The sequence below is a fragment of the Tarenaya hassleriana genome, unplaced genomic scaffold (genome assembly GCF_000463585.1).
Source record: "Tarenaya hassleriana unplaced genomic scaffold, ASM46358v1 Cleome21, whole genome shotgun sequence".
NCBI classification, from domain to species: domain Eukaryota; kingdom Viridiplantae; phylum Streptophyta; class Magnoliopsida; order Brassicales; family Cleomaceae; genus Tarenaya; species Tarenaya hassleriana.
This window is the reverse complement of record NW_010965451.1, coordinates 160,964-174,479: the sequence shown is the minus strand read 5'-3', so window position 1 is coordinate 174,479 and position 13,516 is coordinate 160,964. Positions and strand designations below refer to the sequence as shown.

Here is a 13,516-nt window from a genome sequence, read left to right as displayed (position 1 = left end):
ATATATATATATATAAATATGGCCCTTTTTCTTTGCTTTTCTTCTTGGTTAGAGGGCCAAAGCCTCAGCTATTCTTTAACATCATATGCAGCTCTCTTTATGCTGAAACATTAGCTTTGTTCTATCTTTTCTTTTCCTTTTCTCTTTAATTTTTTTTTGCTTTGTTGTATTGCCTTTTATAAATATTTAAAATGAATGTTATTTTTCTCTTATTGTCGGATATTGTCGCAAGGCAATAGTGTTGTTCTTATGATTTCCAATTCGAATAGTAATTTAGTACCCGTGTATAGCGTGTTTGTATGTATGTATATATATATATGTGTGTGTATATGCATGCATGCTGACAAGGGTTTGGGGGTTAAAGATGCATCTTTTCAGCAATGATCCTCATGCAAGTGAAGGGAAGAGAAACGACTTATTGATGGCAACAAAGGGAAGAGAAAATGCCCCCAAGAAGCCGCGCGTGGAACCACGCTCCCCTTGCCCACCCCTCAAGGTGTGCTAGTTTTAAACCCTAAACTCAAGATGCAAACATACTAATTAATAAATAATAATTACATATTCGGAAAATAATTAATGTTTTCTCCTTTTCAATGAGGATAAAATGTTAAATATTTAGTCTAAAAATATAACCAAGTATATAAAGGTTTAGCATATGAAGTTTCATTTTCTCAAAAACAAATGTTGAATATACATGCTCGTTGTTTACTCGATTTAGGGTTTTATTTCATATTTCTTGCACGTGTTTGATTGTTTTTTATTTACAATTTTCAATATTCTAAAAGAAATTTCGCCTCATAATTCCAAAACCCTTCCAAAATTCTCGAGTATGAACACATACAATATCAATGAGGTTTATAAATTAACATTTTGGAAGAAAAAAAGTTAATTTTTAATTTTCGTTAATTTTTCTATTTTTCTGACGTGACACGTAGAAAATTTTAAAAACATATAAAATTCGTATATATTTTTTTCTTCTAAAATCTCAATCTATGGATTTGTTGATGGTCTTTAGAAATTTAGTTCGTATGGATGTGAATGTGTAATATTAAAACAATAATTTTCTTATTCCAGATTATTGTTTATAATTGTATTTTAGGTTTCAAATATATATATTTATCAACAGTTGATAAAACAGGTAAGGAAAGAAAAGTTAGGAGACAGAATATCAGCTCTCCAGCAGTTGGTTTCACCCTTTGGCAAGGTAATTAAGGCCTTGAATTGTTGGAATTTTTAGAATCTAAAAACCAAAAAAATCATCATTCAAGTTTTCACAAAATTATTTTTTCTAAAAACTTGGAAAGCCATTTTAGTGGAAAAATTAAAGAAAAATCAAAAGCTACTTTTTTTTAGTTTTCAAATATTATAGAATCTAAAAGCCAAAAACCAAAATCCAAAAACTAAAACTAAAAACCCAAAATAAAACTCATCCCCATTCAAAGCCTAATTATTTTATCAAGTTTTATTATTTAATCCAATTTTAACTTAACTAATCCTTGGGATTTTATCCTTAACTGCCAGGATCACATTTCTTGTAAGTTTGGATGGTTTTTGTTCGTGATATCCCGCTATATATAATTTTCAGAAAAATAAGGATATTTTCTGTTAATTAGATTGCTTTATATATAAAATGCAGACAGATACAGCATCTGTACTGATGGAGGCAATCGGATACATCAAGTTCCTACAGAACCAGATCGAGGTAATCTGAATGCATGCATGCATGCCATGCCATACGGAGATACATATATATATATACACATATAGAGTATACGTCTTTTACTTGCCGACATTCTTCTAGGTTCTCGTTTCTTTGGAGATATCATAAAGTTTGAGGAATAATTGATAATTAGACTTGCCTATGCAGACGTTTATATATATATTGAATTAAATTCTGTGCACTAGATTATAAAATCATTTATTTAATTAATAAGTTCCATAGGTTCTACCTTGTTATCCTAACCTGCCTTTAAAAAAATAAATTTTATTAGATTTATTTATAATATCTTCTCTAAAGCACTAAATTTTATTTATATTCAAATAAGCGTTTTCATAGGAAATCAGTGATGGGCTAAAATTAGTTATAAATCCACACACACATGCATATATCTATATATATATATATATAACACAAAATTAATTATCAATATATAATTCGGTTAAGTAATAAAATTAGTCAAGGTATTAACACTTTGTTGCTCGGTTGCAGACCCTAAGCGTTCCCTACATGAGAGCATCTAGAAACAGGGAAGGGAAATCATCCCAAGGGGTAATCATGAAAAACGTACATATAAACTAATGCATGTGTTCATTTCATTCATTAATTTAGTCTAAATCGTAATTAAACCCTTTTTTGCTTATCTTTAAATTATGTTAATTTAATTCTCTAATTTGTTTTTTTTCTAGGGTTCTGTATCTCATGAAAGGAGTGAAGAACCAAAAATGAATCTAAGAAGCCTAGGACTATGCCTTGTGCCATTGTCATGCATGTCTTATGTCACCGGAGAAGGCTAATCAACTGTTAGGATTAAGCTAACTTTATTAAAGATGTAAATATATATATATATATATATATGTATATGAATTTCTAGAATATTTTATGAACAACAAGTATTCACTATCATCAAATATTATGATGACAAAGCTACGAGTAGATCATTGAATTTGAATTGTTTGAGTTGGCCATACGAATGTAATTTAAAATCTACTTTCCTTTTCTATATATATGACAATTGTATTCGATCAATTCTTCAAATTAAATACTGACAAATGTAATCTAATCTTTATATGATTATATCTAAATTAGATTTCGAATCAGTTCTAAATTGAATATAATTAAATAATTTTTTTTTATCATTAAGACTGTCAAGTAGCATTTTCATATCCCTGAAATTAATCTATGATTTCGATGTAAAATATTCATTCAATTATTTAATTCATTTATTTCACAGCCAAGAATGTTAGTTTTCAAGGTCAATCACAATTTTAATGATAAAAGGTTATGAAACGTCATCGAATCTACAAAAGAGCATTTTCTAAGTAATTACTAATTAGAAAAATGGAAATTTTAATAAGAAAATAATCAAATTGGCGACATTTACTAATGCAATAATTTTGGACAAGCCCGGCGTTGACATTATATAACCCTGTATTATATATCTAATTTATTTTATTACTTGCTTATGTGGCTATACCTGGTCAAGTTACGGTATTCAAATTTTTGGACTACCCTGTTCCATTCTCGAATCTCGACCCTAAATAGATTGGGTTCTAAAATTTTTATTTTATCCGACCTTGAATTTGTCAACCGACGCTTATAGAGATGAAAAATTCAAATTTCAACGTCTCTTCAGCTATCTACAAATTATGATGTATGACGAACCAGAATTCGAAGATAGAATAATATCCAACTTGGTTCAAACGATAAAATGAAAATATAAAGCGTTTATTTATTTCGTTCTGAATGAACAAATCAAATTGGAGATGAGAGCGTAATTTCAAGTACATAGATTGATCCCGCCTCCGAAATTAGTTTAAATCTCCGTAAAAGATACCCAATTATAAAAAAAAAAAAAATATCGAATATTCTGTCTCATTGAAACATAACTCATCTGCCAACTAGTGAATATTTTTACGATTACTTCCAAATTATGAAAAAGTATACAAATCCATATCTGTTCAAAATTCGTCACCCATCTCAGACAATGTATGTGTATAGTTTATATATACTCTACAACCATTGACATCATTACAAGGAACTATTTCTCTTTCTCTTGTCGGTCAAGGAAACGAACATATCCGATTCAAAATCAAAGATCCTTGTGTGTGTATATATACACACATTTAATGTACCACAAATGATTGTAGTGGTAAACAGCAAGAAACATGAAGGGGAACAAAAACATTGTCTTCTTCTTCTTCTTCCTCGTCTTGTTTGTCTTTGTCTTCGTCTTATCTGCGGCAGTGAGCAGAGGGCAAAGGACGACAGCTGCAGTGAACGTTGGGATCGTGGCCGATGTGGGAACGACGTTCTCCGACATGAGTTTGTTCTGCATCAACATGTCTCTCTCGGACTTCTACTCTTCCCGTCCCGGGTTCCAGACAAGGCTTGTCGTTAACGTCGGCGATTCCAAAGACGACGTCATTGGTGCTGCAGCCGCCGGTAACAACCCCTTCTCAACTCTCTCTCTATCTCTTTCTCTCCCTCTCTCACTAGATGCATCTGCTTCAACGTTGGACAGCTCTTGAGCTGATAAAAAACAAGGAGGTGAAAGCGATTTTGGGGCCGTGGACTTCGATGCAGGCTCATTTTGTCATCGAGATCGGGCGAAAATCTCAGGTTCCGATCATTTCGTTTTCTGCGACAAGTCCGCTTCTTACTTCCATCCGCAGTCCATATTTCTTCCGGGCAACCTATGAGGACTCGTCTCAAGTCGAAGCCATAAGCGAGATCATCAAGTTGTTCGGGTGGAGAGAGGTAGTCCCCGTATACGTGGACAACACGTTCGGGGAAGGAATAATTCCCCATCTCACCGATGCATTACAAGGGATTAACGTCCGGATACCTTATCGGACCGTCATCTCTCCCAATGCAACGGATGACGAAATTTTTCGAGAGCTTTACAAGATGATGACTCTACCTACCAGGGTGTTCATCGTCCACATGTATCCATCTCTTGCCTCAAGAGTGTTTGTCAAGGCTAAAGAAATCGGTCTGATGAAGAAAGGATATACCTGGATCCTTACCACTGGGGTTGCAGATGTTCTGAGTACGTTGAACAGAAAGGTTGTCCGAATGATGCGAGGTGTGTTGGGTGTAAGGACGTATATTCCGAGATCCAAAGAACTCGAAAGGTTCAGAGCTCGATGGAGTAAGAGATTCCCGATTACAGATCTGAATATCTACGGTTTATGGGCTTATGATGCTGCCACCGCTCTGGCGATGGCCGTAGAAGAAGCTGGGACACCAAACTCGGGTTTTAGTAAGACGACCGACGCAAGACAAAACACGTCTGAGCTCAAAGCTCTTGGCGTGTCTCGATATGGTCCGAAGCTTCTCCAGACACTCTCTCGAGTGCAGTTCAAAGGGCTTTCCGGTGATTTCCGTTTTATCAACGGACACCTACAGCCGTCGGTGTTTGAGATCGTTAATGTGATTGGTAGCGGTGGAAAGAGGGTCGGGTTCTGGACAAAGGAAGGCGGAATTGTGAAAAAACTGGAGCAGAAGCCGGGGAGTACAAGCTCTTTTCTCGGACCAATCACTTGGCCCGGGGATACTACTTTCGTCCCCAAGGGATGGGAGATCCCGACAAACGGGAGAAAACTACAAATAGTAGTTCCAAAGAGAACAGGTTTTACTGAACTCGTGAAGGTCAAGAGAGATCCTATCACCAATGCACCAGAAGTTACAGGATTCTGCATCGATTTCTTCGAGGCTGTAACTCGAGCGATGCCATATGATGTCTCCTACGATTTGATTCCTTTCGAAACCCCCGACGGCAAATCAGCTGGTGACTACAATGAGATGGTTCGCCAAGTGTATCTTAAGGTGAGTTGAGACCATCCATATCATCTTTTCTGCCATAACATTCTCCTAGTATGATCTCTCCACTTTTCTCGTATGATTGCTCAGAAATTCGATGCTGCGGTGGGCGATACGACCATATTGGCGAACAGGTCCTTATACGTTGATTTCACATTACCGTACACAAAATCAGGCGTAGGATTGATCGTCCCGATGAAAGACCGGGTCAAAAGAAGCAGTGTCATTTTCTTGACACCTTTGACATGGAAACTCTGGGTAACCAGCCTTTCTTCTTTCTTCGCCATCGGCTTTGTCGTGTGGGTACTTGAACATAGAGTTAATCCAGACTTCAGGGGACCGGCTAATTACCAAGCGAGCACCATCCTCTGGTTCACCTTCTCCACCATGGTTTTCGCACCGAGTAAGTAGTGTATATGCACTTTTTTTCTTCTTGCGGGCTTCCATTGCATCGCCTACAGTTTGAAAATGTATTTTGCAGGAGAAAGAGTGTTCACCTTTTGGTCGAGGGTCGTGGTTATCACTTGGTACTTTGTAGTTCTTGTCCTAACTCAGAGTTACACTGCCAGTTTGGCATCGGTTTTAATGTCTCAACAACTCCACCCAACCGAGACAAGCATGAAGAACTTGCTCGGGAAAGGAGAACCGGTGGCATACCCTCAGGCTTCTTTCGTTTATGGAAAGCTAAAAGAATCGGGTTTCTCTGAATCTAACCTCAAACCCTTTGGTTCTGCTGAAGAATGTGAAGGCCTTCTGAGAGCAGGGCCAAGAAATGGCGGTGTTTCTGCAGCTTTCATGGAGATACCCTACATGAGGCTTTTTCTCGGGCAGTACTGTCACAAGTATAAAATGGTTGAACAACCATTCAACGTTGATGGATTCGGCTTTGTGAGATCCATCCCCTATAGTTCTGTTTGGATTTAACCCTTCATTCACCTGCAGTATTAAATCATAAAGTCCTATTTTGGCAGGTCTTTCCAATCGGATCACCTCTGGTGGCCGATGTCTCGAGGGCCATTCTGAAGGTGGCAGAGTCGAGCAAGGCGGCCGAGCTCGAGAGGGCATGGTTCAAGAACAAAGACGAAAGTTGCCCGGATCCAGTCACCGACCCAGATCCACATCCGTCTGAATCCTTTCGGCGGCTTGGCCTGGATAGCTTCTGGTTTCTGTTTGCAGGTGCTGCCTTTGTCTGCCTTGTGGCATTGTCGAAATTCTTTGTCTGTTTCTTGATGGAGAATCAAGAAATCCTGAAACAAAAGGACTCTCGACTCCGTAATTTGTGGAATAGATTCCACAAACGAGATGAGAATTCATACATCGGTGGCGTGGAGAAGTGTCAATGTTCATCAACCCTGACCTGGTCAAGGAAGCCAGCAGAAAATCGTAGACAGATCTTTCCTGAGATTGTCTGAATTTGTCAAAAGACGGTCTGAACAGACAAAAGCCTGGAGATTCTAACAGCCACCGTGCAACATGAACTACTCTGATTGACGAGTGATACTACCCTATTTGTAAACATTTTTATATAATACAAACTGTAAAGGATGCAAGTAGCTGATCCTACCAATATCAACAGTGATTCTAATCCAAGAATTTTCCGAAAAACACAGCAATCGGAGAAGAATCAATCCCAAGACAGAATTCTAAACCTAGGATTTCAGAGGCCGAGAACCGCGTACCCTTCGGCTGAGAATCTGATTTCCTCCTGCACGCCTCTTTTCCGCTTCTCGCCAGCTGCCTCCGAGATCCGAAAGACAAAACGCAAGAAGAACAACGAGGAATCTGCCGGTAAACGGGAAAAAAAAAACGCGCAAAGAAACAGAAGATTCGCTCAACACAGATCTGAAACACTGAGTTCTTGAAACGAAACTCGGTTTTCCGAAGAAACACTCGGCACAGACTCGATTCAACTCAGAACCGGAAAACTCCCTCACCGGCTTCTATCTACCAACGGGTATTAGTGAAAATATCTTCTCTCGGGCATTTGGTTTCACAATTTGGCAAGTAATTATTTTCTTATGTTTTATTATTTAATCCAATTTTAACTTAATTAATCCATACGATTTTATCCTTAACTGCTAGTATCACATTAATACTTGTCTTTTTGTAAGTTTGGATGGTTTTTGTTAGTGTCCGTATTGTATTCTGTTTCGGATCGGAGATGATTCGGTTCATTTCTTTTGGTTTTATAAAGATATATACCAATCAGATATTATATTATATTTTGGCTTTGGTTTTGTTTGATTTTGATTTTTATTAAAAAATTAGATGTTAATTTTTTTCAGAATTTTGGGTTTTTTTAAAATTCTATTCGGATCCATTTTTAAAATTTTGATTTTTCTAAAATCAACAAGTTCACAAAATTTAAATAATTGGATAAAAAAAATACCATATTTTTCGATTGGGTAAGATTTGATTCCTCCGAATGTCCATCTAATTTTTTTTACTTGTTTCAAACTTTTAGGGATACAAACAGGTTTGGGTCGGGCCACTCGACGAGCAACGGCTTGATATGGGTCGGTTCAACTGTGGCCCGTTTTTCGTGACCAGAACAAAATTTTTTTTTTTTATAATCAGGATGGTTCTCGTACTTTCCTTCGACCCGATTACATTCGTTATGTGTCCGGTTCCAGAACAAATTTTGACTCGTATATCAAATGAAAAAAAAATAATATTAAAAATAATAAAAATTATATATATACTCCTTCCGTTTCAAAATATTTGTAGTTTTAGGTTATTCTTCATGTTTCAAAATATTTGTCATTCTACGTTTTCAAAACATTTTTTTACAATAGTTTTCAATTTTATCCCTATTAAATTCCAATAAATTATTAATGATAACATTATTTTTATCATTAAATAAGGGTATATGTGACTTTTTATATCTTTTCTTAAAAACTGTAAAATAACTTAAAACAACAATTATTTTGAAACGGAGGGAGCTGGTCTATGAGGAGTAGCAAATTATCTTGAAGTTTGCGCAACGGTCGAGCTGGTCTATGAGGGGTTGTTAGGTCTTTTTCTTCGGGTTTATATTTTTTCAGCTCAGATCGATAAAAACGAACGAATTGGTTCGCGAGTGTAGCGGCTGCAACGTTCACGTTAGTTACTCTGCGTGTACTAGTGGTAGTTTATGTATTTACGTTACGTTATGTAATGTTTCTGTTTGTTCTCGTATCTCAGTTTACGTTTCTTTTTTCTTCTTCCATATTTAATGTGTCTACGTGTGCTCGTTCACTGTATTGCTTTTGGATATCACTGATTCTTTGGATTGCCTTTTATGTGGTTAATTACTCAGTCAGCACGATCCATCAATTAATTAATGCAGATTATTTCAAATCCATACTATTATTTATTGTAAAATTAAATGATAAGAATGAGTAAAGAAAAATGAAATTTGATAAAAAAAAAAAATTGTATTTTAAATCAAACGTTTTGGTTTTTTTATGAGATCTATCCATTTATTATGTCATCAATAATCGTTTTAAACAAAATAATCGATACACCACAAAATTAAATTAAAACTTTTAAAAAAAATGGAGAAATGAACCGTGGAAAACGAAACGGCACGAACACATTGACAAATTTTGCATTTTAATATTATTATTTCCCTTCAAATGCATCTGTTCATAAAATCCTCAAAAGAGTGACCTTTCCACTTAATTAACAGTCATGCGCAATTAATCTGCTTAAATATCGCTTTTTGTCACAAATCTCTTTATAAATAAAGTACCAAATAGACGAGAGAAAAAGAAAACATTACAAAAATTTCCAAGAAACGAGAAAAAAAATGAAGCTAACCAGACAAACCCTAATTTTCATATCTGTTCTTGTGACCTTAACATGTCAAAACCAAGCTACAACCGAATCTACAGCCGACATCATAGTTCCAAAGATCTCGGAATGGCAAGTCACTGTGGTCAACGGTCTGGTCGCCGACAAAAATCTGTACGTCCATTGCAGATCTAAGGAAGACGATTTGGGGGAGCGCAATCTGACGTCAGAAGAAAGTTTCACGTGGGGTTTCAGACAAAACATTATCCACACGACTTTGTTCTGGTGTTACATGAGCAAACACGATGTCCATGCGAAATTGAACGTGTTTTGGGACGACGTGATTCTATTTCATAGATGCGGATGGAAAACTTGTGTTTGGATCGCTAAAGACGACGGCGTTTATCTGAGAGATTTCGCGACGGGAGACGATTTGATCTCGACGAAATGGGAGGTTGGATTGTAAATAAATATATCGTGTTTTTGTTTTTAGGTTTTCGATTTTTTTTAATAACTTTCATATTTTGTAGTTATTGATCCTGTTTGTTTCTTTCAATATATGGATTGATAGTTTAATTTCATAGCTCTTTCAACATTAGCAATTCACCATAGTCTTAAGAAAAGTGTTTTTTTGTTTGTTTGAAATTCATATACAATTTCTGTATTACGAAATATAACGTTATAATATTAGTTAGAAACAAAAATAACATCATCTATATTTTTCGTAATACACAGGGAAATTACATTTCACGCCTCCTTAATTGGGCCAAGTAACATGGCCCTCGTTTTGGGTCCATAAATCTCTATTTTTTTCATTTGGGCCCATTGGGCCCATTAATCTTTATTCTTTTTTTATTCTTTTTTATTTAATATGATGAATCTAGAGAGAGACAGTCCATCTACAACAAATACAATAAGATTGCCAAACTCGTGAGATTACATAATCATATTTAATGCGTGAATATATTTGAATCTAAATGAAACAAACCGTCTACGATCATGAATCCTGAATTTCATTCAAGTATTCCGCTGTAATATCGTAATATTATCATTAAAAAAAATATTAATGTTAATTCCTTTTGCTTATGTTATATAATGAGATGGAGAAACATGACTCCACACAAGTTCACCAAAAAAACTGTACGGTTTATTTCGAAAAGTATCGAGCTATGATTTTGCTCAAGTACTTGTCTATATCTATCGGTTTACTCTTATTGGTACCGATGAACCGGTTTTCATACGCCAAAACCGAACCCGTAATGAAGTATTGGATCCATATCAAGAACAACTTACCGAAACATGATACCGATGTTCTTAAGGTACTGTCCCAATCCGATTTATTTTGTGATTAAGTTTCGGTCTTTATGCATTTCTTGATGGACCAAAACCAGAACTATGAATGCAATTCGAAACAAAGCTCTGGTCTACAATTGAACCGGAATCCGAATTAAAAAAAAAAAAAAAGAGATAGATCAACCTGTACACTAGTTTAAAACAAACCGGGTTTATTAGATTTTCTTAATTCTCGGTTCATGAAACTTTATCCTAACCGTTTAACCAGTTCTTGGTCCAATATTTTTGTTCAGGTTTTAGTTTTAACCGGTATAGAATTTTCTGATCAATTTTGGGTTAAGTAGGTGCAATGCTCATCTGCAAACCGGATGCTCAAACCGAGGCTGGTCGAACCGGGGCAAGAGTACGTGTTTTGGACAACGCAATACACTGAAGAGATATTTTGTCATTTCACTTGGACCAAACACAAACACACAACACGCGATTTCGTACGTTCTATCTTTTGGAATGACAAATCTTTCCTTCGATTATGCATCAATTTCAACTGCTTATGGTCCGTGCAACACCAAGATTTGTCCATGAATATCCCCTTCGTATAAGACATATACTCATATCTATATATATATATATATATACTTACACGCACTCGATTCGATGTAATGTTGTCCCGTTTAATTAAGAGCGAGCTGTGATATTTCTCCGAAGATATATGTTGTATTGTGTTTACATAATAAACTATTGTATTTAAAATTTGAAGTGATTATGAATGATCAACACCAGTCTTGTAACATTCTCGTAAAATTTTGTTTTACCCGAAATCGGTTGATCCACGAAGTACCCGTTTCATGGGAACTCTCACTGTCGGCTCACGGATCAACATCAATGTCGCATTCTTATAAGGATCACAACAAACGATTAATCTCAGTGACAAAAAAAAAATGCAAAATGCAAAATCGTTACCTCAAAGTCACAACTCATCTTCGCATTTCATCTTCTCTGTATAACAGCTCATTATCTTCTTATCCAATTCATAGTACGCCTCCATTTTCTCCAGCGGTTTCAGGCTTAGGTCGATGAAATGCACCTATCCACCAAATCGAAATCGTTTTTCTTTTTGTAATTTCCCCGGATACCCGATTCGTTTCTACACTATCATTTTCCTTTCATGCCATAAAAAGACGCATTTTCTGCAGAAATATTTAATCTCCATCCCAATCTACGGCATCAAAGATGGAAAGAGAATGAGAATTAGAAGAAGAACCGCACCTTGTAATCGAAAGTTTGCTTGGTTGACTGTAGATAGACGTCACTGCACGAGCGCGCAGAATCCAAGTCATCTCTTGATTGAAAACTGATCATAACACTGCAGTCCTTTGCGGTTGCAGCTATCAGATAGTCCTTCACAATCTTCAAGCTTTCATCCAGAGGTAAAGAATGCAGCGATGCATACAGCCCGTCTTGCTCGAGTTCTTTACATACAGAGCAAGGCTGAGAGATTACATCGTAGTAACAATGGATCGCCCCTTCGACATCCAAATTGTCGAGCTTCTGAACTTCGAGAAGCATATCTAGAACTCTCGAGCTGTAAACAGATTCGGACACTAGCTCTAGAAAGTACTTTGTGCGGAGCCCGTCATCTGCTTGGATGAAGCCCTTAAGTGCATCTTCAAAAGCGTCTCCGTATTCAGGGGTGGTTCTCCCAATACTTTCGCCCGATCCACCAAATAAGAGGGCACCATTCAAGAATACACGGAAATTGTTCTGAGGAGTGGAATATAGGGCTTTTATAGCTCTGTGTATCCTTTCCTTGGATCCTGAGAACAGATCAAGAGGATCATATTCACTCAGTTCCGATACCTGCGGTATATATCATGAATGTGCATATTAGATTGAGCAACAAACATTAAAAGATATATCACGGTGAAAGATGTCCAATCAAGACGGTTTTATAAAATGGTTTTTAATTGCTCGTCTCTTGCTTTTACCTCATTATCGTGCAGCTTCAAGATTTGGTGCATTTTGAAACGGGTTACACTTCTTTTGACCGTGTTTCCTTCCCTTATAAACCTTGAAGTTGGAAGAAATCCACATTTTGGCTACTTCATGGAAGTAAGAACAGTCCAAACAAACTTCAGGTCAAGGATAAGAAAATAAACAAGCAAAGTGAAGAGAAAAGAAATATATGTACATAAAAGAAGAATACCTTTATCTCAACACTAATGCAGTCAACACAACTAGAAATCCCTGACACAGACAGAAAATCATGGAAACAACCATTAGATAACTACGAAGAATTTATCACGACAAGTAATAGAAAATGGAAAGAGAAAACCTAAAAATGAAATAATATGAAAGAAAACGAGATAAGACAACATGCCACGGATATCAGTTGCTAAGCTGACTCAAATATGACATTTAAGATGTAAAATACCGCGAGAGAAAAGGGAGTGATCATTCATAAGGATCACAGAATCATGACTCGTATCCACATTTGCTGCATTGACGCGCCAAAGAGGACGCTGCTTGGTTACTTTCTTATCAACAGATTCAAGGAATTCCTTGGACACAGAAACACGCATCTGCACGAAACACAAACCAATATTACCAACCACATTAGCATAATCATAAGCTCATTGAGATGGAAAATAACACAAAGATAAAGAACTCACTCCAGCATCAACATGCTTTGGACCCAAGAGAGGGCTCATCACATTCTTAACGAATCTTTGTTCAAGGACTTCCTTGCTCGGAGATGAAATGAGCTCCTTGTTCTCCCTCCATAGAAATTGCTCATCGCTTGTTAAAACTGCAGTGTCATTCCAACTCTTGTTTGTTTTGTCATTCTTACGAGCCTTCTGTATCCGCATCACTTTCCCTGAAGAGATATTTTGTCATTTCACTTAGATC

At 36.4% G+C, this 13,516-nt stretch overlaps 4 protein-coding genes and 1 long non-coding RNA gene across 10 annotated transcripts in view; 4 read left to right on the top strand and 1 right to left on the bottom strand.

Annotated features, from left to right (window-relative positions):
• Positions 1–2,730, top strand: part of LOC104814154 (transcription factor bHLH110-like) — a 17,656-nt gene extending 14,926 nt beyond the window's left edge. For 2 of the 4 annotated variants that reach the window (XM_019202622.1, XM_010542046.2), the window contains exons 3-7: positions 365–496; positions 1,127–1,204; positions 1,637–1,702; positions 2,210–2,284; positions 2,407–2,730. In XM_019202622.1, coding sequence (XP_019058167.1) covers positions 365–496; positions 1,127–1,204; positions 1,637–1,702; positions 2,210–2,284; positions 2,407–2,514 — 459 coding nt within the window. In that variant the 3' untranslated portion in view covers positions 2,515–2,730. The remainder of the gene's footprint in view (positions 1–364; positions 497–1,126; positions 1,205–1,636; positions 1,703–2,209; positions 2,285–2,406) is intronic. The other 2 variants (XM_010542043.2, XM_010542045.2) reach the window with 2 other exon arrangements.
• A 927-nt stretch (positions 2,731–3,657) lies between these two features.
• LOC104814146 (glutamate receptor 2.1-like) lies at positions 3,658–7,302 on the top strand. The gene is made up of 5 exons (XM_010542031.1): positions 3,658–4,162; positions 4,242–5,548; positions 5,633–5,945; positions 6,024–6,430; positions 6,514–7,302. The coding sequence occupies exons 1-5, from the start codon at positions 3,886–3,888 to the stop codon at positions 6,952–6,954; spliced, it is 2,745 nt and encodes a 914-aa protein (XP_010540333.1). The 5' UTR covers positions 3,658–3,885; the 3' UTR covers positions 6,955–7,302.
• A 2,030-nt stretch (positions 7,303–9,332) lies between these two features.
• On the top strand, positions 9,333–9,782 carry LOC104814676. The gene has a single exon (XM_010542849.1). It carries the CDS (start codon positions 9,333–9,335, stop codon positions 9,780–9,782), a length of 450 nt encoding a protein of 149 aa, XP_010541151.1.
• Positions 9,783–10,430: 648 nt separating this feature from the next.
• Positions 10,431–11,548, top strand: LOC104814144. Its single transcript, XR_771859.2, has 2 exons — positions 10,431–10,635; positions 10,954–11,548. It is a non-coding gene; the product is annotated as an uncharacterized LOC104814144 (long non-coding RNA).
• Positions 11,390–13,516, bottom strand: part of LOC104814145 (inositol-pentakisphosphate 2-kinase) — a 3,677-nt gene continuing 1,550 nt past the window's right edge. For 2 of the 3 annotated variants that reach the window (XM_010542028.1, XM_010542029.1), the window contains exons 3-8: positions 13,279–13,486; positions 13,041–13,188; positions 12,813–12,853; positions 12,595–12,705; positions 11,876–12,466; positions 11,390–11,693 (exon numbers count right to left, since the gene is read on the bottom strand). In XM_010542028.1, the coding sequence (XP_010540330.1) occupies positions 11,577–11,693; positions 11,876–12,466; positions 12,595–12,705; positions 12,813–12,853; positions 13,041–13,188; positions 13,279–13,486 (1,216 nt within the window). In that variant the 3' untranslated portion in view covers positions 11,390–11,576. The remainder of the gene's footprint in view (positions 11,694–11,875; positions 12,467–12,594; positions 12,706–12,812; positions 12,854–13,040; positions 13,189–13,278; positions 13,487–13,516) is intronic. The other variant, XM_010542030.2, reaches the window with a different exon arrangement.

What these genes read in the sequence shown, in the direction of transcription:
- LOC104814146 (XM_010542031.1), top strand. Translation starts at nt 3,886, where the DNA reads ATGAAGGGGAACAAAAACATTGTCTTCTTCTTCTTCTTCCTCGTCTTG. An exon ending in CACCATGGTTTTCGCACCGA is followed by an intron (nt 5,946 to 6,023) that starts GTAAGTAGTGTA and finishes TGTATTTTGCAG; the next exon opens with GAGAAAGAGTGTTCACCTTT. An exon ending in ACGTTGATGGATTCGGCTTT is followed by an intron (nt 6,431 to 6,513) that starts GTGAGATCCATC and finishes CTATTTTGGCAG; the next exon opens with GTCTTTCCAATCGGATCACC.
- LOC104814676 (XM_010542849.1), top strand. Translation starts at nt 9,333, where the DNA reads ATGAAGCTAACCAGACAAACCCTAATTTTCATATCTGTTCTTGTGACC.